Source organism: Lepus europaeus, chromosome 6, assembly GCF_033115175.1.
Source record: "Lepus europaeus isolate LE1 chromosome 6, mLepTim1.pri, whole genome shotgun sequence".
NCBI lineage: Eukaryota > Metazoa > Chordata > Mammalia > Lagomorpha > Leporidae > Lepus > Lepus europaeus.
This window is the reverse complement of record NC_084832.1, coordinates 85,211,136-85,237,602: the sequence shown is the minus strand read 5'-3', so window position 1 is coordinate 85,237,602 and position 26,467 is coordinate 85,211,136. Positions and strand designations below refer to the sequence as shown.

The 26,467-nt window shown below is 42.8% G+C and overlaps 1 protein-coding gene and 1 pseudogene across 10 annotated transcripts in view; one reads left to right on the top strand and one right to left on the bottom strand.

Annotated features, from left to right (window-relative positions):
• Window positions 1-26,467, bottom strand: part of BCL2L13 (BCL2 like 13) — a 103,962-nt gene that overhangs the window by 52,009 nt on the left and 25,486 nt on the right. For 9 of the 10 annotated variants that reach the window (XM_062194450.1, XM_062194458.1, XM_062194460.1 and 6 more), the window contains one exon: window positions 4,258-4,365. The exons of the other annotated variant lie outside the window; for it this stretch is intronic. In XM_062194450.1, coding sequence (XP_062050434.1) covers window positions 4,258-4,365 — 108 coding nt within the window. The remainder of the gene's footprint in view (window positions 1-4,257; window positions 4,366-26,467) is intronic. 10 annotated transcript variants of the gene reach the window in all.
• On the top strand, window positions 18,866-26,412 carry LOC133762557 (peripherin-like; annotated as a pseudogene).

Sequence of the window (26,467 nt, the reverse complement as noted above, 5' to 3'; positions counted from 1 at the left end):
TGGCAAGCCAAGACACTGTGGCAAAAAATGACCTAAATGAAAGATCTCTGTGAGTGAGATCCCAGCAGAAAGAAGGGGCCATCAAAGAAGGAGGTACCTTTCTCTGAAGGGAGGAGAGAACTTCCACTTTGCTTATGGCCTTGTCTAAATAAGGCAGGAGTTTGTGAACTCAAGAAGCTTCCATAGCCTTGGCAGCTCATGTCAAGAGCTTCGGGTGATTACTGATGTCATAAATAAGAGTGTCAATTGTTAAATCAACAACGGGAGTCACTGTGCACTTACTCCCCATGTAGAATCTCTGTCCTTAATGTGTTGTACTATGAGAATTAATGGTAAAACTAGTCTTCAAACAGTACTTTATACTTTGTGTGTCTGCAAACTGTGGAAATCTTTACTTGGTATATGCTAAGTTGATCTTCTGTATATAAAGATAATTAAAAATGAATCTTAATGAAGAGTGGGATGGGAGAGGGAGTAGGAGACGGGATGTTTTGCGGGAGGTTATGGGGGGGAACACCACTGCAATCCAAAAGTTGTACTTTTGAAATTTATATTTATCAAATAAAAGTTTTCTAAAAAAGAAAAAAGAATGATGAATTAGGGACAGTTATTGTGGAACAGCAGGTTATGCTGACACTTGGTGCACCTACATCCCATTATCAGAATGCCTGGTTCAAATGAGCTTCTGTTCTAGCTTCCTGCTAATGGGCCTGGAATGCAGCAGATAATGGGTAAAGTACATGAAACCCTGATGCTCACTTAGGAAATCTGGTGGTAGTCCTTGGACCAGCACCCACTATTGCAACCATCTGGAGACTGAATCAGCAGATGGAAGATCCCTCCCTCCCTCTCTCTCTCTCTCCCCCACCCCCATCTCTGTCTTTCCCTCTTCTGCAACTGTACTTTTCAAATAAATAAATCATTTTTTTAAAAGAGTTTTGTTCTCAAAAAAAATTTTTAAATAAAAGGAAGAATGATGAATGACAGCAGGTACTTAGTGGAATTCTTAAGATGCTATATTGCAGTGCTTGGTTCAAGTCCCAATTCCTCCACTTCTGATCCACCTTCTTGCTAATGAATACCTTAAGAGGCCGCAAATGATGACTCAATTACATGAGCTCCTTTTTATAGAGAGGATTCAGATTGAGTTCTGGGCTCCTCACTTCAGCCTGTCCCAGCCCTGACTGGTGTAGGCATCTGGGGAATGAAACAGCAGATGAAAGAACTCTCTCTTGCTTGCCTATCTCTGTGTGTACCTGTGTGTGTCTTTCAAATAAACTGAAAATTAATTAATTAATTTTTGAAAAGGAATGATAAATCGGGGCTGGCACTGTGGCATAGCAGATAAAGTTGCTGCCTGCAATGCCTGCATACCCTGTGGGCGCTGGTTTGAGTCCTGGCTGCTCCACTTCCAATTCAGCTCCCTTCTGATGCACCTGGGAAAGCAGAGAGGATGGCTCAAGTACTTGGGCCCCTGCACCCATGTGGGGGATCTGGAAGAAGCTCCTAGCTCCTGGCTTCAGTCTGGCCCAGCCCTGGCCATTGCGGCCAGTTGGGGAGTGAACCAGTGGATGGATGAAGGATCTCTCTCTCTGTCTCATCCTCTCTAACTCTGCCTTTCAAATAAATACATAAATCTTAAAAAACAAATGATAAATGAGGGCTGAGTATTTCACACAACAATTAAAGCATCACTTGGGATGCCCACATCCTATACTGGAGTAGCTGGATTCAATTTCAGGCTCTGCTTTTGATTTCAGTTTCTTACTCATGAGCCTAAGAAGCAGTAAATGATGGCTCAAGTATTTGAGTCCCTGACAACCACTCAGGATACCCAGATGGTTCCCAGCTCCTGTCTTTGGAGTGACCCAGTCCTAGCTGTTGCAGGCATTTGGGGAATGAACCAGAGGATAGGAGATTGATATCTTTCTCTCTCGTACTCTCTGTGCTTCAAATAAATAAAAGTAATTAACAAACAAAATATATCTGTAAAAAAAACTCTCTTTAAAGAAACATTCTTTTTAAAAAGAGTGATTTAAAAAAAAAAGAAAAAATGAGTAATAAATAAGAAGCAACTCCTGACTCCACCATCTGCTGCTAAGTACTTTGTTTTTACTTTATTATTGTGGTACTTCTTAAACTAGATTGTTTTTATTTGAAAGTCAGAATTATACAGAGAGGGAGAGAGATATCTTCCATCAGTTATTTCACTCCCCAGATGGCTATAATGGCTAGAGCTGGATCAGACCGAAGCCAGGAGCCAGGAACTTCTTCCGGGACTCCCATGTGGGTACAGGGGTCCAAGTACTTGGGCCATTTTCTGCTACTTTCCCAGACACATTAGCAGGAACCTGGATCAGAAGTGGAGCAGCAGGACATGAACCAGTGCCTATATGGGATGCCGGAGCTGCAGGCAGCAACATAACGTGCTCTGCCACAGCACCAGCCCCTTAAGCCAGATTCTAATTAGTTTATTCCACCTCAGAGGATGAGTCCATTGCTTTCAAATATTCCTGCACATAGATAAATTTTAGCACTCATAAACTATTTCTTTTCAAGGCCGGCGCCGCGGCTCAATAGGCTAATCCTCCGCCTTGCGGCGCCGGCACACCGGGTTCTAGTCCCAGTCGGGGCACCAGATTCTGTCCCGGTTGCCCCTCTTCCAGGTCAGCTCTCTGCTGTGGCCAGAGAGTGCAGTGGAGGATGGCCCAAGTGCTTGGGCCCTGCACCCCATGGGAGACCAGGAGAAGCACCTGGCTCCTGCCTTCGGATCAGCACGGTGCGCCGGCCGCAGCGCACCAACCGCGGCGGCCATTGGAGGGTGAACCAACGGCAAAGGAAGACCTTTCTGTCTCTCTCACTGTCCACTCTGCCTGTAAAAAAAAAAAAAAAAAAAAACCTATTTCTTTTCAAACTTTCGGCTTCTTAACCACTTCCCAACCCCATGTTATAAAGACTTAGCCATTTGTTCAATACAAGGAAGAAAAACTGTTGTTTTTCTTTCTAACATTTTATTTATTTATTTGAAAGATGGAAAAACAGAGATTGTCCACCAGCCAGTTCATTCCTTAAATGGCTGCAAACATCAGGGCAGGGCCATGTTGAAGCCAGGAGCCAGGAACTCCATCCTGGTCTCCCATATGTTGGTAGGGGCCCAAATATGTAAGCTATCTTACACTGCCTTCCGAGGTGCATGAGCAGGGAGCTGGGTTGGAAAGTGAGCAGCAAAGACAGGAACTGATATTCCAATATGGGATGCCAGCATCACAAGTGGTGGTTTAATCTGATGCACCACAACAATGGCCACAGGAAGAATAAATTTTTTTTAAAGATTTCATTCATTTATTTGAGAGGTAGAGTTGCAGATAATTGGAGAGAGAGACAGAGAAAAAGATCTTCCATCCACTGGTCCACTCCCCAAATCACTGGATCAGGTGGAAGCCAGAAGCCAAGAGCTTCTTCCAGGTCTCCCATCTGGGTGGCAGGGATGCAAACCCTTCTTCCACCTTCTGCTGCTTTTCCCAGGTCATTAACAAGGAGCTGGATCAGAGGTGCAACAGCCGGGACACGAACCAGTGCCCATGTAGCATGCCAGCATTGCAGGTGGAGGCTTTAACCAGTGTGCCACAATACTGCCCCTAATGTTATTAGTTTTAAAGGAACCAAATACAAACCAAAACAGAAAACAGGGGCCGGCACTGTGGTGTAATAGGTAAAGCCCCCACCTGCAGTGTCAGCATCCATATGGGCACCTGTTCAGATCCTGGCTGCTCCACTTCCAATCCAGCTCCCTGCTATGGCCTGAGAAAGCAGTGGAAGATGGCCCAAGTCTTTGGGCCCCTGCACCCATGTGGGAGATCCTGAAGATTGGTACAGCTCCAGTGATTGCAGCCAACTGGGGAATGAACCCGCAGATGGAAGATCTCTCTCTCTTTCTCTCTGCTTCTCCTTCTCTCTGTGTAACTCTGACTTTCAAAATATAAATAAATAAATCTTTAAAAAAAAAAACACAGAATATAAAGTACCTTAATATGGTTATTTATTCTGTCACTTAACCAGAAAAGCGTACATCTAAATACTAGAAATAGCTGGAAATTGTTTACAAACCTATCCCCCAAGTGAGAAAAAGGCCAACTTCTACTTTCACCCTTAAAATACTGTGCAAATGAAATTGAATAATGCTGAGAACACTCTACTGCAGAAATCAAATCAAACCAATGGTGAACCACACCAAACAAAAAATAAGAATCAACAGACCTTCAGAAATTTCTTTGTCCAGGGATTTTAGCTCTTCTTCAATTTCAGATTTAACTTTTAATAACATTTCTTGATCCAGAGATTGTGAAGCTACATCTAGTTGAACCCCTGAAACCAACAAGAAAAGTTATTATTCCAAGAGGGAGAGAAAAATTATTATAAAACTGTAATATTTTGGGGCCGGCACTGTGGCACAGCAGGTTAATGCCCTGGCCTGAAGCGCTGGCATCCCATATGGGTGCTGGTTCGAGACCTGGCTTCTCCACTTCCAATCCAGCTCTCTGCTATGGCCCGGGAAAGCAGTGGAAGATGGCCAAAGTCTTTGGGCCCCCGCACCCTCATTGGAGACCTGGAAGAAGCTCCTGGCTCCTGGCTTAGGACTAGCGCAGCTCTGGCTGTTGCAGCCATCTGGGGAGTGAACCAGTGGATGAAAGACCTCTCTTTCTCTCTCTCTCTCTGCCTCTCCTCTCTCTGTGTAACTCTGACTTGCAAATAAATAAATAAATCTTTAAAAAAAACAGTAATATTTTAACTATTAGAAAGTGCAAAAATAAAATTTGATTATCGAAGCTAGGGAGGCTGGGGTAGCATTATGCATAGCAGGTATGGATACCACCTGCGATGCCAGCAAACCATATGGGCTGGTTTGTGTCCCAGCTGCTCCACTTCCAATTCAGCTCCCTGATAATGGCCTGGGAAAAGCAGCAGAAGATGGCCAAGTATTTGGGCCCCTGCCACCCAGTTTGGAGACCTAGATGGAGCTTGTGGGTCTGGGGAGTAAATCAGAGGATGGAAGATTTCTCTCTGTCTTTCCTTCTCTGCAATTCTGACTTTCAAATAAATAAATAAATCTTAATAGGGAGGGTAAGGAGATACTTTCTGCAATCATTTAGAAAAAAAACATTTTTAGAAACACTTGGGTTTATATTGAAAGAGAAGTCTGGTAAAACAGAATACAATAAGCCTCCATCCTTCTAGATGTTTCTGCCAGGAACAGAACTTTCAGAAACACATTAACTCAATAGATTAGGGAAGACTCCTATTAATATGCACAACTCCTTTCTTTTTATACATAATAAATTGTTTTAAATATATATATACACACACATATATATATATGATAAAGCCAAATAAAATAATTCATGCTATTTTACCAGTCATGGAAGATGTCTATCCCTTCACTTCAAATTATGCAGTTCCCATGGGTTAAGCTGTCACTTGCAGTACCAGCATCCCATTTCTGAGTGCCAGTTCCAGTCCTAGCTGCTCTGCTTCTGATCTAGCACCCTGCTAATGTTCCTGGGAAGGTTGTGGAAGATGGCCCAAGTACTTGGGTCCCTGTCATCCATGTAGGAGACCTAGATGAAGTTCTCAGTTCCTGTTTTTGGCTTGGCCCAGCCCTGTTGGGGCCATTTGGGGAATGAACCAGCGGATCGAAGACTGATCTTTGAGCCCATCCACATCTCCCACATGGGTAGCTGGGGCCCTAGTACTTGGGCCATATTCTGCTGCCTTCGACAGCCCTAGACACATTTTTAAACAGTAAACTAGCATTGTATACATGCTTTGTAATTTTCTTTCTTTCCCATTCTCAAACATTCGAACACAGTGAAAAGCTAAGTCCACAACACACACCTAATGCTAAAATTTCACCACTTTGGATATAATGATTTTCTTTTTAAAAGGCAGAGTTACAGAAAGATAGGGAGAGACAGAGTGAGATCTTCTATCCACTGGTTCATGCTCAAATGCTGCAACAGTTGAAGTTAGGAGCCAAGAATTTCAAACAGGTTTCCCATGTAGGTGGCAGGGTCCTAAGCACTTGGGCTATCTTCCACTGCTTTTCCAGGTGCATAAGCAGGGAGCTGGATGGGAAGAGGAGCAGCAGGGACATGAACCAATGCTCATATGAGATGCCAGCATTGCAGGTAGCAGCTTAACCTACAGCACAATGCTGACCCAGGCATAATGATTTCTCTGCCTCAATCAAATCATTGTGATTTATGAGTTATGCTCATCACATTTCTGATGCATATTACTAGTAATTTATTTTTTTCCAATAATTTTTAAACATGCAACAAAATAGAGGCTGACACTGTCACACAGCAGGTTAAGCTGCTGTCTGTGATACCCACATCCCACATCAGAAAGCAGGTTTGAGTCCTGGCTGCTGTGCTTCTGATCCAACTCCCTGTTAATGTGCCTGGGGAAGATGGTCCAATTACTTGGGTTCCTGACACAGATGGAATTCCAGACTCTTAGCTTCAGCTGGGCCCTACCCTAGCAGCTGTAGCCACTTGGAAAGCAAATCAATGGATGTAATATTTGTCTCTCCTTTCTGTCATCCTGCCTTTCAAATGAGTAAGTCTTAAAAAAAAAGTAACAATAGTTATATATCTGTATAAGCAAAATATACAAAAAAGATAGCGCAAAGACCTGAAAGAAGTGTCTGTGTGATTTGACATCCCAATGACCAGTTATAGTAATATCAATACATAATAACAGTTAATATGGAACATCAGGTCCTATACTGTATGCTACACATTCTCTTTCTCCCTTCCTTGCTCCCTCATCAAATCCCTACAAAAATCCTTAGTGATATGGATTAGAACTATCTTCTTTTTATAAGTGAGAAATCTGATACAAAGGGGAAATACATAACCAAAGACATGCAAACAGCAGAGCTCAGATACAAAGCCTGGCAGTCTAGGTAGAGTCTGAGCTCCTAACCACTATACAACATTGCCTCCTATCATGCTTCAAGAAGTAGGTGACATAAAATCAAACACCCAAAAGTCTGATGATCTTCTAATCATAGAAGTTTTGAGGCTTTTCTGAAGCCCCTTAAAGAACCTGAATGAAAGAACAGCACCTCTTCACATTTGTTTGGAAAGCAATTCCACAGTATTCATGGAACCTCCCCAGACTTTCACAATCCTTTGTTAGAAAACTTCATTAATTACCATCTAACTTTCTTTCCCTTCCTGATCCCCACACACCCAACTTGTTGCAAAATATACTGTTCTTTCACTTGGTTAACATAGCACAGTTTTGTACTACTAGGTAAACTGACTTAATGTGCGGCAGTCAATAATCAGCAGAAGGTTCCTGGGGGGCAGGCTTTGTGGTGCAGAGGATTCAGCTGTGTTTTGGGACACCTGCATCCCAAATCAGAGTATCTGTTCCTAGTCCACTTCTCATCCCAGCTTCCTGCTAATACCTGGGGGCAGCAGATGAGGGCTCAGATACTCAAGTCCCTACTACTGACACAGGAGACTTAGATGGAGTTCCTAACTCCAGGCATCAGCCTGGCCTAAACCTGGCTGTTGCAGGCTTTTTGGGAATGAACCAGAAAATGGAAGATTCTCCCTCTTTCACTTGGCCTTTCATATAATCTCTAATAAATAAATAAAGGCATCCAGGGAAATCAATCAAGAAGAGTAATATAGGAGCAGGCATTTGGCCTAGTGGTTAAGCCACAGCTAGGGACACTTGATTCCATATCGGAGTGCTTGGGTTCTAATTCTAGTCAATTCTAACTCTTTGCTATTGTACCCCTTGGGAAACAGCAAGTGATGGCTCAACTTCTTGGTTTTTGCCACCACTGTGGGAGACCCAGACTGAGGTTCCCACTGTTGGCTTCAACTTGGCCCAGCCCTGGCGATTGTGGGCATGTAGGGAGTGAACAAGCATGTATTAGGCTCTCTGTCTGGCTCTTTCATTTAAAAATAAACTTTTTATTGAGTACAAAAAAAAAAAAAAAAAGGAATGTAGGCATGTAGTGGGGGCTACCTAACAAAGGAAAGATTTGTATCCGGAAAATAGTGCAAATGGAGACCAAAAGGTTCTCCTGAAGTTTAAAAGCAGGCAAATATTGGAGCAAAGAGGCATCCTTTCTTTTATTGCTTTAAAGTTCTTAACACATTGTAAAAATATTCTTTCTTGAATAAATTTTTCTTTTGGTTTCAGATGACTTCAGACCTGTAGAGCAAAAGTTTCCATTTGGACAGAAATTTAAAAAAAAAGAGGACAAACCATTTGACTCACTCAGCAAAATCTCTACACTTCTGGGACATGGGCCAGATTCACAATCACTCCAACAACCCTTGTTTGGTTTTTAGCTGAAGGCATTCCAGGAAGTCAAATAATTCTGAAGCATTCTAGGAATCTGGCTCATTTCTGAGACTTACATACAAGGTTATTTGAACACCTTCGGGTTCAAATAAGTCAGATGTTTATCGACCAAAACTGAAGAGCAATTTTTCATTTCCCTGAAGATTTGAGATAAATAAATTGTTAGGAGAGCTAGTGAAGTCCCTACCTGGGATAGGGGAAGGGACTGTGATCAACTATACTCCTCCTTTCTGCAAGAATCCCAGTAAAAAGAAAAGCAGCATGATTTGGGGCACCAAGATGCAGATTACCTACTATTCATTCACACACACACACACACACACACACAATCATTTACTGAGTACTTGCTATTTATCAGGAATTGTCTTGAGCATAAAACTAGGACAAAAATGAGTAAGGCTTGTAAACTATTCAGTGTGGGGGAGTTCAGGAGAGGCAGGAAAACAGTAAGCACTTATTTAACAGATATTGGGGTAACTGTCTAATATGTGTTATTTTATTTAATTTCCATGCCAATCCAATGAGAAATGAAATAATAATTCCATTTAAACATGAAGAAATGGAAACTTAGGTTGTACCACATGATGTAGGAGCTGAAACTAGAAATCAGTTCAGTCTGACTACAAATCAACAATCCTCATCTTCTGGCTAGGTAGCTAAGAAGGAAATATTTCAGAAAAATTTTTATTTTTACATAATTAAGTAGTAACACAGACCAGAAAGATTGTTTTGACACTGACATTCATGGCCCCTTATTTAATCTTCATGTCATGTAGTCTGCAGTTCAAAAGAAGGTCAAAGATTTACATTCTTCAGTTTAAGAAAATTATGAGTATATTTGATGTACTGGACATAAGCTATTTTCATGGAGTAAAAGGAAGAGGAAAGTCGTGACCTCTATCACAGAATGAAGAATAAAGGGGAAAAGTCTAACAGAAACTCAGACCAAATGCTTAACAATTAACCTCTGGTCAATATTTATTTATTTATTTATTTATTTATTTATTTGAAAGCCAGAATTACAGAGAGAGGAGAGACAAAGAGAGATCTTCCATATGCTGGTTCATTCCCAAAAAGGTTGCTTTGGCCAAGGCTGCAAACCAGGAGCCAGGAGTTTCATCTGGGTCTCCCACATGGGTAGAAGGGGCAAAAGCACTTGGGCCACCTTTCGCTGCTTTCCCAAGCACATTAGCAGGGAGCTGAACTGGAAGTGGAGCAGACAGTACTTGGACTAGTGCCTGTATGGGATGCCTGCGTCATAGGTGATGACAAACTGCTATGCCACTATGCTAGCTCCTCAATCTCTTTTTTTTTTTTTAAGATTTATTTAGTTTAAAGGCAGAGTCACAGGGAGGCAAAGGGAGAGGGGTAGGGAGAGAGAGACAGAGAGAGAGAGACAGGTCTTTCATCTGATGGTTCACTCCCCAGATGGCTGCAATGGCCAGAGCTGTACCAATCTGAAGCTAGGAGCTAGGAGCTTCCTCTGGATCTCCCATGTGGATGCAGGGGCCCAAGGACTTGAGCCATCCTCTACTGCTTTCCTAGGCCACAGCAGAGAGCTGGATCAGAAGTGGAGCAGCCCAGACTTGGTGCCCATATGGGATGCCGGTGCTGCAGGCAATGACCCTACCGCTACAACACAGCACCAGGCCCCCTCAATCTTATTTCTACTAATAAAATGATCCCTTTCCCTTCCAGCTTTCTGGAAAGCAGTCCAGTAAAGTGGAAGATGAGCTTTGTAGTCAAGTACTCCAACTCATTACTACATGTGGGCGAAGAAAATATTATTCTTGAACCTCTCCTACATAAAAAAAAAACTGTATCTATCATACAGGTTGCTAAGAATAATGTAAAATATGCTAAGTTCTCTCACATAAAAAATGCCCAATAGGTAGCTGCTTTCATATACCAATCCTTTCAATTCTCTAAAATATTGTTTCTATCTGACAATGATCTTTCCCCAATTCTCACAATAGATTTCTTTCATTTATTTTGAAAGACTTATTTATTTGAAAGTCAGAGTTAAAGAAAGAGAAAGAGAAAGACAGAGAGAAAGACAGAAAGAGAGAGATCTTCCATCTACTGATTCACTCCCTAAATGGCTGCAATGGCCAGGCCAGAGCCAGGAGCCAGGAGCTTCATCCAGTTCTCCCACATGGATTGAAGGGGCAAAAGCAATTGTGCCATCTTCCACTGCTTTTCCTAGGCCATTAGTAGGGAGCTGGATGTGAAGTGGAGCAGCTGGGACTTGAACCACTGTCCATATGGGCTGCTTGTGTTGCAGGCAGTAGACAAACCACTAAGCCACAACACTGGACCTATTAGGAGAAATCTTGACAGTTGCCCCTTAATCATCACTAGAGATAATGGCATAGTAACATTTTAAAAAAAAAAATTATTATTTATTTGAGAGGTAGAGTTACAGACAGTAAGAAGGAGAGACAGAGAGAAAGGTCTTCTGTCTGTTGGTTTACTCTCCAGATTGTCGCAATAGCCAGAGTTGTGCTGATCCAAAGTCAGGAGCCAGGTACTTCTTCCCGGTCTCCCACGTGGGTGCAGGGACCCAAGGACTTGGGCCATCTTCCACTGCTTTCCCAGGCCATAGCAAAGAGCTGGATTGGAAGAGGAGCAGCCAGGACTAGAACCAGCACTCATAAGGGATGCCGGTGCCACAGGCACTGGCCCCCGATAATGGCATTATATCAACTGAAATAAAAGTAAAATCTTCTTCTGCCTCAAGATATATCCAGCAGAATTTAATTGATTTACATTTAAAAATTCAGAAGCAAAGTTACTTAATGGTACATTTCACAACTAATTCACCAGAGAATTTGCACTAAGAAGTTACATTCCTGAATATCAGATGGTCCATGGTCAATGTTTCCAAGGGTGGCTTGCCTCAAATAGAATTGTCTTTACATTTTTTTCCAGTCTAACATCATATCTGCCATCCTCAACAACGTAAAAATTTCAGGACCAGAGTTGTGGTGCAAAGGGTTAAGCTGCAACCTGGGATGCTGGAATCCCATATCAGAGTGCCAGTTGGAGTTCTCACTGTTTTGTTTTCAATCCAGCTCCCTGCTAATGCACCTGGGGAAGTAGTGGAAGATAGCTCAAGTACTTGGGTCCCTGCCACCCACATGGGAGACCTGGATGGAGTTTCTGGCTCCTGGTATCAGCCTGTGCCAGCCCAGGTTGCTGAGGCCATCTGGGGAGTGAATCAGCAGCTAGAAAATCTCTGCAACTTCTCTTTTCTCTGCCTCTGCCTTTCTGCAACTCTGCCATTCAAATATAAAAATACATACTAAGAAAAAAATTTCATCACTCATTCTCATGAGTTACAGTGAATGAAAGCATTATTTTTTTTAAGATTTATTTATTTATTTATTTGAAAGAGTTACAGAGGAGCAGAGGTAGAGAAAGAGAAGTCTTCCATCGGCTGGTTCACTCCCCAGATGGCTGCCACGGCTGGTCTGGGCCAATCTGAAGGAGTTTCTTCTGAGTCTCCTATTTGGGTGCAGGGCCCAAGGACTATGACTTTCCCAGACCATACAGAGAGCTGGATCAGAAGTGGAGCAATCAGGACTTGAACCAGTGCCCATATAGGATGCCAGCACTGTAGGTGGCAGCTTTACCCGCTATACCACAGTGCTGGCACTATTAAGAAACCTTCTTAGGGCCAGAGTTGTAGTGTAGCAGGTAAAGCTGCCGCCTGCAGCACCAGCATCCCAAGTGGGTGCCAGTTCGAGTCCTGGCTGCTCTACATCCAATCCAGTTCTTTGCTGATAGCCTGGGAAAGCAGTGGAAGATGGCCCTGGTGCTTGGGCCCCTGCCACCCACTTGGGAGACCTAGAGGAAGCTCTTGGCTCCTAGCTTTGGCTTGGCACAGCCTTGGCAATTTGGGAGTTAACCAGCGGCTGGAAGATCTCTCTCTCTCTCTTTGTCCTTCCCATCCTAAGATAAAAACAAAACAAAACAAAACAAAAACAAAAAAACAAACCTCTACCCAAATGAACATGGTATACCTTCTAGTTTGGGGGAACAAAGTCTCCTAGAATTAACTATCTATCTACTTTTTTATTTATTTATTTTTTTAGGTCTTAACTCAGAATCAAATTCACCACTCAGTGTTAGTACAACTATAAATAACTTTACAGACTGCCTATCTAGGATCTATTTTTCCCAGCACTGAAATGTACAGTTTTCCTATTCTTTATTTTATTTATTGTTTAGATACTGTGCATTGTTTTAAGCCACACTAAATCACAAGTGGTGAGGAATTTTTAAAATATATTCCTGATTTTTCCAGTATAAAATCACCCATTTCTTCACTATCTAACAAAATATTGTTACGTTTTTACCTACCATAGAGTACCCTTCCTTTTGCTGATTATTCAAATTCTGACTACCCTTTTAAGAATCAATTTAAGGGGCCGGCGCTGTGGCACAGCAGGTTAACACCCTGGCCTGAAGTGCCAGCATCCCATATGGGCACTGGTTCTAGTCCTGGCTGCTCCACTTCCAATCCAGCTCTCTGCTGTGGCCTGGGATAGCAGTAGAAGATGGTCCAAGTCCTTGGGCTCCTGCACCTGTGTGGAAGACGTGGAAGAAGTTCCTGGCTCCTGGTTTCAGATCGGCGCAGCTCCAGTCGTCACGGCCATCTGGGGAGAGAACATCGGATGGCAGACCTGTCTCTCTCTCTCTGTCTCTCTGCCTCTCCTCTCTAGGTGTAACTCTGACTTTCAAATAAATAAATAAATCTTAAAAAAAAAAGAAAAAAAATCAATTTAAGTCTCTATTTTTCCATAATGTCTTCAATGCCTACTATTCATATTTAACAGTCAGGATGCTTCTCAGTCTATTCCACACAGTTTAATACTTAAATATAAGCCAGCGCCGTGGCTTACTAGGCTAATCCTCCACCTTACGGTGCTGGCACACCGGGTTCTAGTCCCGGTTGGGGCGCCGGAGTCTGTCCCGGTTGCCCCTCTCCCAGGCCAGCCCTCTGCTGTGGCCAGGGAGAGCAGTGGAGGATGGCCCAAGTGCTTGGGCCCTGCACTCCATGGGAAACCAGGATAAGCACCTGGCTCCTGCCATCAGATCAGCGCGACGGCCATTGGAGGGTGAACCAACGGCAAAAAGGAAGACCTTTCTCTCTGTTCTCTCTCTCTCACTGTCCACTCTGCCTGTCAAAAAAAAAATAATAATAAAATAAAATAAATACTTAAATATATACTACCCTGTACTTTTTTTTAAGATTATTTTATTATTATTTATTTGAAAGTCAGAGTTACATAGAGAGAGAAGGAGAGGCAGAGGGGGAGAGAGGTCTTTCATCTGCTGTCACTCCATAATTGGCTGTATTTGAAGCCAGGAGTCAGGAGCTTCTTCTTGGACTCCCACGCAGGTACAGAGGACCAAGGACTTGGGCCATCTTCTACTGCTTTCCCGAGTCATAGCAGAGAGCTGGATCGTAAGTATAGCAGCTGGGACCTGAACTGGTGCTCATATGGGATGCCGGAGTTGGAGACAGCAGCTTTACCTGATATGCAACAGTGCTAGCATATACTCTTTTGAGATCTCATACTTTATTTTTTTTTTAAGATTTACTTTATTTATTTGAAAGATATAGTTACAGGGAGAGGTAGAGTCAGAGAGAGAGAAAGAGGTCTTCCATTCTGCTGGTTTACTCTCCAAATGATCACAACAGCCAGAGCTAAGCTGATCTGAAGCCAGGAGTCAGAAACGTCTTCCAAGTCTCCCATGTGGGTAGCAGGAGGCCAAGAAGTTGGGCCATCTTTCACTGCTTTCCCAGGCTACAGCAGAGAGCTGGATGAGAAGAGGAGCAGCTAAGATTCAAATCTGCACCCAAATGGGGTGCCGGCACTGCAGGCTGAGACTTTAACCTGCTGCACTCCAGTGCCAGCCTCAAGATTTCATACTTTATTATCATTAGATTGCAAACACTTTGAGATAGCTCTTTTGTCCTAAACTTGTATCAAGTATAAACTGAAAAAGAACTCATATACTTAATAGTGGTAACTCCCACTATTTACTGTGGTGAAAACTGAAAGGATTAGGATGTGCAAACATACATGTATAGACAACAACCTCTTTGGAATCTCTATGTACATACGTCAACCTCGCTGAGGAGAGAAGACTTGAGAAAAAACACAGATGGGGACAAGCATGGTGGCAAAGCAGGTTAAGTTCCCATATGGGTGCTGATCCTCTTCCAATCCAGCTCTCTGCTAATGTGCCTAGGAAAGCAGTGGAAGATTGCCCAAGTGCTTGGGCCCCTGCACACACATGGTAGACCCGGAAGAAGCTCCTGGCTCCTGGCTTCAGATTGGCCCAGCTCCAGCTGTTGTGGCCATTTGGGGAGTGAACCAACAGATCGACGATCTCTCTTTCTCTCTCTCTGCCTTTGCCTCTCTGTAACTCTGCCTTTCAAATAAATTATCTTTTTCCAAAAAAGAAAACATGAGAGCACACCAATCACATACATAGTACAATAAATATTTATTTATGGCAGTGGATCATGATAAGGAATACTGAGAATGAGGAAAAGAAATAATAAGATCTCAATTGTTACCTTCATACTCATCAACATCTGAATCACAGAATTTTAGATTTAGATTTATAGTTTATAAAGGCTAAGTCCATCCTCCTCTTTAAAAGAATATGAACTTAGAAAATGTAAATGATTTGACAAGGCTCCAATAAATCATGGAGAACCAAGATTAGAAAGTTCATCATCTGGTAAATAAAATTATTACTGAATTCTAGAACATACACTTATAAATTCTGATGCACAGTGACATATAAGGAATCATGAATACTTTATCTGCCACCTGTCATCTGCCTCTTTCTGGAAAATCTACATACCCCAAACATATACACACACCACACATCCAATCACACTACCACCAATACTACCACCATCCCACAAAGTAAATGACAATAATGTCTTGGCTACCATATACCTCACCCTCCAGATTAAATGGGAACAGCTGATTAAAGGAGTGCCTGACTATTCTCATGAGACTAATGTGATGCTGATTACACACGACAAGTTGTCATACCCAATAACAAACCATGTGGAAAGCCTAAACCAGAAACAGTCTACTGTTCTTAGGACACAAAAGGGTATTTACTTAGCTAACCAATGACACAGACAGATTCAGTGATTTTCATTTAATTAATCCTCTCCACCCAGACTCTTTAAAGCATAGAACTACACAAGGACCAATACAGCATAAATCCTGCACAATAAATTCAGAGAAAAATATTTCTAAGATAAACAGACTTCAGCACACGAAGTCCCACCACGTCAGTTTCAAATGAAGAGTCAGGTGAGTCAGCAATCATCATATTTCAGTCCTGACATTCATTCAGAGAGTGTGCATATTAGATTAACAAATTTAGACCAACTAAAGGGGCTAGACCCTCCAGAACAAAATCTTTTCTGAATCTATAGTTTCCCAAACCAGGGACACATTAAAATGACCGACAGAATATATTAAAATACAGATTCTCAAGTCCCATTATACAGTATCTAGTTCTGTGAGTAGCTCTCCATGATCTTGTTTTCCATAGAAAAAGACAAACTAATTCTAAAATCCATGAGAACTGCAAGCGATGTGAAACAGTCAAAACAATCTCAAAAATGAAGAACAAATTTGCATGACCCATACCTCATAATGTCAAGACTTACAAAGCTACAGTAATCAAGTTAGTATTATATAATAACAGACATATAGACTAAAGGAATTAAATTAAGAAGCTATAAAGAAATCCATACATTCATGGATAATTATTTTTTGAAAATAATTATTTTTTGGCTGCTCCAATTCCAATACAGCCTCCCTTCTAATGGCCTGTGAAAGGCAGTGGAAGATGGCCCACATGTCTGGGCCCCTGCCACTCACGTGGGAGACCTGGGTGAAACTCCTAGCTCAGCCCTGGCTGTTGTGGCCATCTGGGGAGTGAACCAGAGGATGGAAGATCTCTCTCTAACTTTTGGCTTCCAAATCAAAATAAATCTCAAAAAAGAATGGCACTGGGACAACTGGACAACCCCATACAAAACAAATAATTGACCCTTACTTCACACTACACACAAAAATTAACTCAGGGATGGGCATTTGACCCACTAGTTAAGACACTGGTTAGGGTTCTAGTCCCGGATGGGGCGCCGGATTCTATCCCGGTTGCCCCTCTTCCAGGCCAGCTCTCTGCTATGGCCCGGGAAGGCAGTGGAGGATGGCCCAAGTCCTTGGGCCCTGCACCCGCATGGGAGACCAGGAGAAGCACCTGGCTCCTGGCTTTGGATCAGCGCGATGCGCCGGCCGCAGCAGCCATTGGAGGGTGAACAAAAAGGAAGACCTTTCTCTCTGCCTTCTCTCTCACTATCCACTCTGCCTGTCAAAAAAAAAAAAAAAAAAAAAAGACACTGGTTAGGAAACCAGTGTCTCTTATCAGAGTACCTGGGTTCCAAACCCAGATCCAGCTCCTGATTCAGCTTCCTGCTAATGAGGACCCTGGGAGGCAGAGGTGATGGCTCAAGTAGTTGGGTTTCTGCCATTCATGCAAGACATCTGGATTAAGATCCAGCTCCCAGCTTAAATCTCCTGATTGCAGTGGCCATTTGGAGAGTAAATCAGCAGATGGGAGATCTCTGCCACATACATATTATACAAATAAACATGAACTCGAAATGAACCAAATACCTAAATTTAAGAACTAAAACTATGAAATTCCTAGAAGGAATCATGGAAAATATACATGACCGTGAATTAGGGAATAGTTTCTTAGATAAGACACCAAAGCAAAAGAAATCAAAGAAAACATACATAAATTGGACTTCATCTAAATTTAACACTTTTGGGGTAGGCGTTTGGCACAGTGGTTAAGCCGATGGTACAGACAACTACATCCCTTACTAGAGTGCCTGAGATCAAGTTCTGACTCCTCAACTTATTCTAGCTTCCTGTTAAGGCACAGACTTGGGAGGCAGCTATGATGCCTCAAGTACTTGGGCCTCTGACACTCATATAGAAAACCAAGATGGAGTTTCTGGCTTCTGGCATTGGTCTGGTCCAACTCCAGGCTATTGCAGTTATTTGGGGAGTGAACTAGCAAATGGAAGATCTCACCCTCTTTCCTTCTCTGTCACTCTGCTTTTCAAATAAATAAAATTTTAAAAAAGGAGAATTTGAAATATTATTCAGTAATAAAATGAAATGACCTACCACAACAAGCAACCACTTCACAATCACTAAGATGCCTGTTACTAGGGATGGGATTGTGGCACAGCAGATTAAGCTTCTACCTGCGGCGCTAGTGTCCCACATGGGCACTGGTTCAAGTTCTGGCTGCCATTGTTGCCTTTTGGGAAGTGAACCAGCAGATGGAAAATCTCTATCTCTGTCTCTCCCTCTGTCCCCCTGTAACTATGCCTTTCAAATAAATAATTTTTTTAAATGGCTATTATCGCCGGTGCCATGGCTTACTTGGTTAATCCTCCGCCTGTGGCGCCGGCATCGCATATGGGCACCAGGTTCTAGTCTGGGTTGCTCCTCTTCCAGTCCGGCTCTCTGCTGTGGCCTGGGAGGGCAGTGGAGGATGGCCTAAGTGCTTGGGCCCATGCACCCACACGGGAGACCAGGAAGAAGCACCTGGCTCCTCACTTCGGATCTGCACAGCACTGGCCACAGCAGCCATTTGGGGGAGTGAACCAACGGAAGGAAGACCTTTCTGTCTCTCTTTCTGTAACTCTACCTGTCAAATAAGTTTAAAAAAAAAAATAAATAAAGGCTATTATCAAAACAGAAAACAAGTATTGGGAAAGATGTAGGGGAAAAAAATGGAAGGCTTGTACAATGCTGATGGGAATATAAAATGGTAAAATCACTGAAGAAAACAGTATGGAAGGACCTGCACTGTGGCGCAGTAGGTAAAGCTGCTGCCTGCAATGCTGGCATCCCATATGGGTGACAGGTGAGTCCCAGTTGCTCCACTTCTGATCCAGCTCTGTGCAATGCCCTGGGAAAGCAGTAGAAGACGGCCCAAGTCCTTGGGTCCCTGCACCCACGTGGGAGACCGGAAAGAAGCTCCTGGCTCCTGGCTTCAGATGGGCCCATCTCTGGTTGTTGTGGCAATTTGGGGAGTGAATCAGTGGATAGAAGACTCCTCTCTCTCTGTGCCTCTGCCTCTCTGTAACTCTGCCTTTCAAATAAATAAATAAGTCTTTAAAAAAGAAAACAGTATGGTGATTTCTTCAAAAATTAAACAGAATTACCTGTGATAAAGCAATCCTATATCAGGATACATACCTCAAAAAATTCAAAGCATTGTTCACAATAGCCAAAAGGTAGGGACAACCTCAAAATGTACATCAATAGACGGATAAACAAAATGTGGTATATACATTCATCCTGAAAAGGCAGGATATTCTGATACATACTACAACATGGATAAACCCTTAAAGTATTATACGAAGTGAAATAAGCCACTCACAAAAGGACAAATACTGTATAAGGCACCTAGAATGCATTATGTGAGGTACCTAGAATAATCAAATTCGGGAGACAGAAATGGAATAGAGGCTCCCAGGTACTGGGGAGACAGAAAGCTATTTAATGACTGATAGAACAATTAACAAGCCAGTATCACAACTACATGTTTTTGATTACTAATTAACAGACATTAACACGCTATCCTTCCAGGCATTGTGGAGCAGTGGGTTAAGCAGCCACCTAACATGCTGGCATCCCACATGGGCACCAGTTTAATTCCCAGCTGCTCCACTTTTGATCCACCTCCCTGAAAATGAACCTGGGAAAGCAGCAGAAGATAGCACAAGTGCTTGTACCCCTACCACCCACAGGGGAGACCAGCATGAAGGTTTCTAGCTCCAGACTTCAGCCTTGCCCAGCCCCAGCCATTGAGGCCATTTGGGAAGTGATCCAGTGAATATGGAAGCTCTCTCTGTAATTCTTCCAAATAAATAAAATAAACCTTAAACAAAAAGAACAAGAAAATGTAATGCTCAATAGGGTTGACTGTATCCAGCATAAATTAGCAGTCTGGAAGGTTTAACTAGTTCTGGAAAAGTACAGAAGTTAACTATTTATGAAAAAGTCTGCACTTAGTACATGACTCACTTAGGAAATAATGAAAGATACACAATATAACAGAAATTGGGCCAGCGCCGTGGCTTAATAGGCTAATCCTCTGCCTTGCAGCGCCGGCACACCGGGTTCTAGTCCAGGTCGGGGCGCCGGATTCTATCCTGGTTGCCCCTCTTCCAGGCCAGCTCTCTGCTATGGCCCGGGAGTGCAGTGGAGGATGGCCCAAGTGCTTGGGCCCTGCACCCGCATGGGAGACCAGGAGAAGCACTTGGCTCCTGGCTTCGGATCAGCGCGATGCGCCGGCCGCGGCGGCCAATTGGAGGGTGAACCAACGGCAAAAAGGAAGACCTTTCTCTCTGTCTCTCTCTCTCACTATCCACTCTGCCTGTCAAAAAATAAGAAAAGAAAAAAGAAAAAAAAAGAAATCTTGAATCATGAATAGTATCACTTCCCTCAGCCACTTCCTCTCATACTTACTGCTTCAAGAACTTGAAACCAGGGGTTGGCACTGTGGTGCAGTGGGAAGCCCTGGCCTGAAGCACGAGCATCCCATATGGACACTGGTTCTAGTTCTGGCTGCTCCTCTTCCAATCCTGCTCTCTGCTATGGCCTGGGATAGCAGCAAAAGATGTCCCAAGTCCTTGGGCCCCTGCCTGGCTCCTGGCTTCAGATTGGCACAGCTCTGGCTGTTGTGGCCATCTGGGGAGTGAACCAGCTGATGGAAGACCTCTCTCTCTTGTCTCTACCTCTCTGTAACTCTTTCAAATAAATAAAATAAATCTTTAGGAAAAAAGAAAAGAACTTAAAACCAAACTTTATCCACATTAAACCAGTAATTGCTACAGCATATCTTATTTATAAATAATAGCCTGGCATAAGAGTGAGTTTCTCATTACATTTTAGCACACAAACAGGATAGCAAAACTGCAAAGACAGCAACAAGAAAACTACTGTTTCTAAGAATTTAGCTTACACATGTTTGTAGTTATGTATAAATACTTTGGGCTTACAAAGACAAAAGTTATGAAGGAAAACAATCAAATCTTAAAAACAAAATAAAAAAAAAAACTAGTCAGTGAACTACAAAGATCTGCAACGTTCAGGTGGAAAAAATCTGTTTGCTAAAGAAGAAAAAAGATGATAAATACCCTAACATCTTTACAAATTCTGTAAATCAGAGGGTTGAAAAGTCCAGGTTTTTGTGGAACATGAAGTCTTTCAATGAAAACTAGCAGAAATCAGTAAAATTAGGAAAGGTGAGGATGGTATGACCCATCCATCCTTGTTTGCCCAGGATTTCCCCAGATTTGCTTAATCCTGAACAATTTGGATGACTGGTCAACCTATTCTGTATGCTTTGAATATCTGTGTCCCTTCCAAAACTCACATTGGAAATGAAAGCCCAATGTAGGTGCTGGCACTGTGGTACAGTGGATTAACAACTGCAACACCCTAACGGTTCTGGATGTTCTAGTTCCGATTCAACTTCCTGTTAACGTGCCTAGGGGGCAGCCAATAATGGCTTAAGTACTTGGGCCCCTGCCACCCATGTGAGAGACCTAGACAGTGTTCCAGGCTCCTGGCTTAGCCCCAAACCAGCCCTAGCCACTTTGGGGAGTGGACCAGTGGATACAGGATTCTTTTTCCCCTCTCTCTTTCTCTCCCTCATGCTATGTAACTTGGCCTTCCAAATAAATAAATGAAAAAGTATCTCTAAAAAAAAATATTCCCCAATGCAAAGAATTAAGAGATCGCCTTTGGGAGCTGGCACTGTGGCATACCAGGTAAAGCCAGCATCACAGGCTTTATGGGTGTCAGTTCTAGTCCCGGCTGCTCCACTTCTGATCCAGCTCCGTGCTAATGTGTGTGAGAAATGTTACCCATGTGGGAAACCCAGAAGAAACTCGTGGCTCTGAGTTTCAGGCCAGCCCAACTCCAGTCATTGCAGCCATTTAGGGAATGAACTAGCAGATGGATGATCTCTATTTCTCTCTCTGTAACTCTACCTTCCAAATAAACAAATCTTTTTTAAAAAAATGGTCTTTGGGAGATGATTACATTCTAAGGGTTCTGCCCACATACATGAATGAGTGTTCTAAGAAAAGGTCCGGGAGACCAGCATCATATTGAATGGGGGAAAAGTTGGAAGCATTCCCACTGAGATCTGGTACCAGACAGGGATGCCCACTCTCACCATTGCTATTCAATATAGTATTGGAAGTTTTAGCCAGAGTCATAAGGCAAGAAAAAGAAATCAAAGGGATACAGATTGAGAAGGAAGAAGTCAAACTATCCCTATTTGCAAATGACATGATTCTTTATATAGGGGATCCCAAGAACTCCACTAAGAGACTACTGGAACTCATAGAAGAGTTTGGTAAAGGACCAGGATATAAAATCAATACACAAAAATCAACAGCCTTTGTATACACAGACAATGCCATGGCTGAGAAAGAACTTCTAAGATCAATCTCATTCATAATAGCTACCAAAAAAAAATCAAATACCTTGGAATAAACTTAACCAAGAATGTCAAAGATCTCTATGATGAGAATTACAAAACATTAAAGAAAGAAATAGAAGAAGATACCAAAAAAATGGAAAAATCTTTCATGTTTATGGGCTGGAAGAATCAATATCATCAAAATGTCCATTTTCCCAAAAGCAATTTACAGATTCAATGTGATACCAATCAAAATACCAAAGACATTCTTCTCAGATCTAGAAAAAAGAGATGCTGAAATTCATATGGAAGGCACAGGAGACCTCGAATAGCTAAAGCAATCTTATAACACAAAAACAAAGCCAGAGGCATCACAACACCAGATTTCAAGACATAGTACAGGGCAGTTACAATCAAAACAGCATGGTACTGGTACAGAAATAGATAGACCAATGGAACATAATAGAAACTCCAGAAATCAATCCAAACATCTACAACCTACTTATATTTGATCAGGGGGATAAAATCAATTTCTGGAGCAAGGATAGTCTATTCAACAAATGGTGCTAGGAAAACTGATTTCAATATGCAAAAGTATGAAGCCAAGATCCCTACCTTATGCCTTACACAAAAATTCACTCAACATGGATTAAAGATCTAAATCTATGATCCAACAGCATCAAATTATTACAGAACATTGGAGAAACCCTGCAAGATATTGGCACAGGCAAAGATATCTTGGAAAAGACCCCAGAGGCACAGGCAGCCAAAGCCAAAATTAACAACTGGGATTGCATCAAATTGAAAAGTTTCTGTACTGCAGAAGAAACAATCAGGAAAGTGAAGAGGCAACTGATAGAATGGGAGAAATTATTTGCAAACTATGTAACTGAATAAAGGATTAATAACCAGAATCTACAAAGAGATCAAGAAACTCCACAGCAACAAAACAAACAACCCACTTAAGAGATGGGCCAAGGACTTTGTTCAAAAGAGGAAATCCAAATGGCCAACAGACACATGAAAAAATGCTCAGGATCACTAGCTGTCAGGAAAATGCAAATCAAAACCACAATGAGGTCTCATCTCACCCCTGTTAGAATGGCTTTCATACAAAAATCAACAAACAACAAATGCTGGTTAGGATGTGGGGAAAAAGGTACCCTAATCCACTGTTGGTGGGAATGCAAACTGGTAAAGCCACTATGGAAGACAGTTTGGATACCTCAGAAATCTGAATATAACACTACCATATAACCCAGCCAACCACCCCACTCCTAGAAATTTACACAGAAGTAATTAAATCAGCAAATAAAAGAGCTATTTGCACCTCCATGTTTATTGCAGCTCAGTTCACAATAGCTAAGCCATGGAATCAACCTAAATGTCTGTCAAAGGAAGAATGGATAAAAAATTATGGGATATGACTCTATGGATTACTACAGCAGTAAAAACAAAAACAAAAACAAATACAACCGGTCATTTGCAACAAAATGGAAGAATCTGGGAAACATCATACTGAATGAAATAAGCCAGTCCCAAAGGGACAAATATATATTCTCCCTGATCACTGACAACTAACTGAGCACCTAAAAGGAAACCTGTAGAAGTCAAACTGACACCATGAGAAGCCTTGATCAGCTCTTGTCCTGTCAAGGAACAGCTTATTATTTTATTCTTCTTACTATTTTTCTACTTAACACCATTGGTTTAACTCTTTATATAACACAGAATTATTCTTAAGTGTTTAAATCCAATTGAAAATTGATCCCTATAAAAAATAAGAGTGGGAATAAAAGAAGGTGGACATGTACAGTTCAGCACACGTTCCCATGGACTTACACCTAAGGGTAAAGCTAAAAACTTGCCAAATCCCATTAAGTTGGCAGGTACTATTGCCACCTTACTAGTTAAAAGAGATCATTTTAAGTGCATAACTGATCATAAAGATAGGAATAAGTGTCAAAGGGATCACATTTATAAATAAGACCAAGTGTCTGCTAATAACGATAGATAGAATTAAAAAGGAAAGTACAATCCAACATGGGAAGCAAACCACACAGCAGACTCATAGGATGACGAATGCCCTAAACAGCACTCAGACCTCAGAATCAGCCCTTAAGGCATTCAGATCTGGCTAAAAAGCCCATGAGAGCATTTCAGGCATGGAAAGCCAGGACACTGTGGCAAAAAATGGCCTATATGAAAGATCTCTGTGAGTGAGATCCCAGCAGAAAGAAGGGGCCATCAAAGAAGGAGGTACCTTTCTCTGAAGGGAGGAGAGAACTTCCACTTTGCTTATGGTCCTGTCTAAATAAGGCAGGAGTTTGTGTTCTCCAAAGCTTCCATAGCCTTCGCAGCTCATGACAAGAGCCTCGGGTGATCACTGATGTCATAAATAAGAGTGTCAACTATTAAGTCAACAACAGGAGTTACTGTGTACTTGCCCCCCATGTAGGACCTCTGTCCTTAATGAGTTGTACTATGAGAATTAACGGTAAAACTAGTCTTCAAACAGTACTTTATACTTTGTGTGTCTGTGTGGGTGCAAACTGTTGAAATATTTACTTAGTATAGAGTTGATCTTCTGTATATAAAGATAATTAAAAATGAATCTTAATGAAGAATGGGATGGGAGAGGGAGTAGGAGGTGGGACAGTTTGGGGGTGGGAGGGTGGGTATGGGGGGAAGAACCACTATATTCCAAAAGCTGTACCTATAAAATTTATATTTATTGCCGGCACCGCGGCTCAATAGGCTAATCCTCCGCCTTGCGGCGTTGGCACACTGGGTTCTAGTCCCGGTCGGGGCACCGATCCTGTCCCGGTTGCCCCTCTTCCAGGCCAGCTCTCTGCTGTGGCCAGGGAGTGCAGTGGAGGATGGCCCAAGTGCTTGGGCCCTGCACCCCATGGGAGACCAGGAGAAGCACCTGGCTCCTGCCATCGGATCAGCGCGGTGTGCCGGCAGCAGCGCGCCTACCGCGGCGGCCATTGCAGGGTGAACCAACGGCAAAAAGGAAGACTTTTCTCTCTGTCTCTCTCTCTCTCACTGTCCACTCTGCCTGTCCAAAAAAAAAAAAAAAAAAAATTGTATTTATTAAATAAAAGCTTTCTAAAGAAAAAAGAAAAGGGCCGGGAGAAATCTGCTAGGTTACTTTTCATGTTTTTTGCCTCTCTGTTCCCCCCACAAGTGAGGACATAGCATTCATCCCCTTTGGAGGATGCAGAGTTCAAGGTCCCATCATAGAAGCAATGATGTCCCTCACCACCCACTGAACCTGCCAACATCTTGTGCCACAATACATTTGGGCCACCACCCTCACTATCTCCCAGGGCCTTCTCCTACTCATCCAGCTCCTGCTTTATGAGCAGCTACCTGCTGGGCTCAGCATCCCCAAGCTTCTCAGTTCACTAAGGAAGCTCTCTTGGCCTAAAGACCTTCAATGGAAGAGTTCCTAGTAGTTTACACATAGTGAGAAGAAGCAAAAGCTGCAGGAACAACAACTGCTTTGCCAACTTCATTGAGAAGGTCCACTTCTTGGGTCTGCATATGTAGCCCAGAGGTGCGCCAGCTGAGGCAGGAGCTATGGCTGCTAGGCTGTAAGTAAGAGCAGGTGTAGGTGGAATGCAAAGGGCTGTTTGTGAAAATCAAGCAGTAGTTGGAGAAGAAAATGGGAAGATGTGCAGCACAACCTTGTGCTCTTCTGCAAGGACATGGCCAATGCCACCCTCTCCTGCCCTGCCTGGAACTAGAGTGCAAGGCTGAGTCTCTGATGGATGAGATGGAGTTCCTAAAGAAGTTGTATGCAGAGAACTGGGAGACCTACAAGTGAGTGTGGAGAACCAGCAGGTGCCAACAGATGGAAATGATGATGGTGCGGAGGCACATACACACACAGTAGGAGAGAATCCCGGTGAATCCCACAGGAGGCACAGAGTGGTCCAAGTTCAAATATGTCGGCCTCTGGATGCCACCAACAGGAACCACAAGGTTCTCTGCCAGGGCAAGCAGGAGATGAATGAGTCCCGACATTAGAACTACAGTTGGATCTACAAAGCAGACTTGATTTACGGTGTTTGAGAGGCACTGCTCAGAGAGCTATAGGAGTTGGAAGAGTAATTCACTCTGCAGGTGAGTGTGTACCTCAAGGAAGAACTGCAGCAGCTAAAGGAGGAGATGGTTTGCACCTACAGAAGTACTGGGGCTCTTCAGCCTCAAAGATGGCCCTAGACCTTGAGATCACCACCTACCAGAAGGTGGTGGAGGGTAGGGAGAGCTGGATACCCAGGCTCATTCACTTCCATTGGCTTCCTAAGTATAAAGATGACTGCGCCTGAAGTGGAGCCTCCCCAAGACAGCACACATGGTTCTAATCAGTACCATGAGACCCAGGATGGGGAGCAGGTGGTGACAGAGTTCCAAGAGTATATCATAAGGAGCTAGATTTCTATTCACAGCTACTAAACACCTTGGTCCTAAACTTCCTGACCCTGGCCTA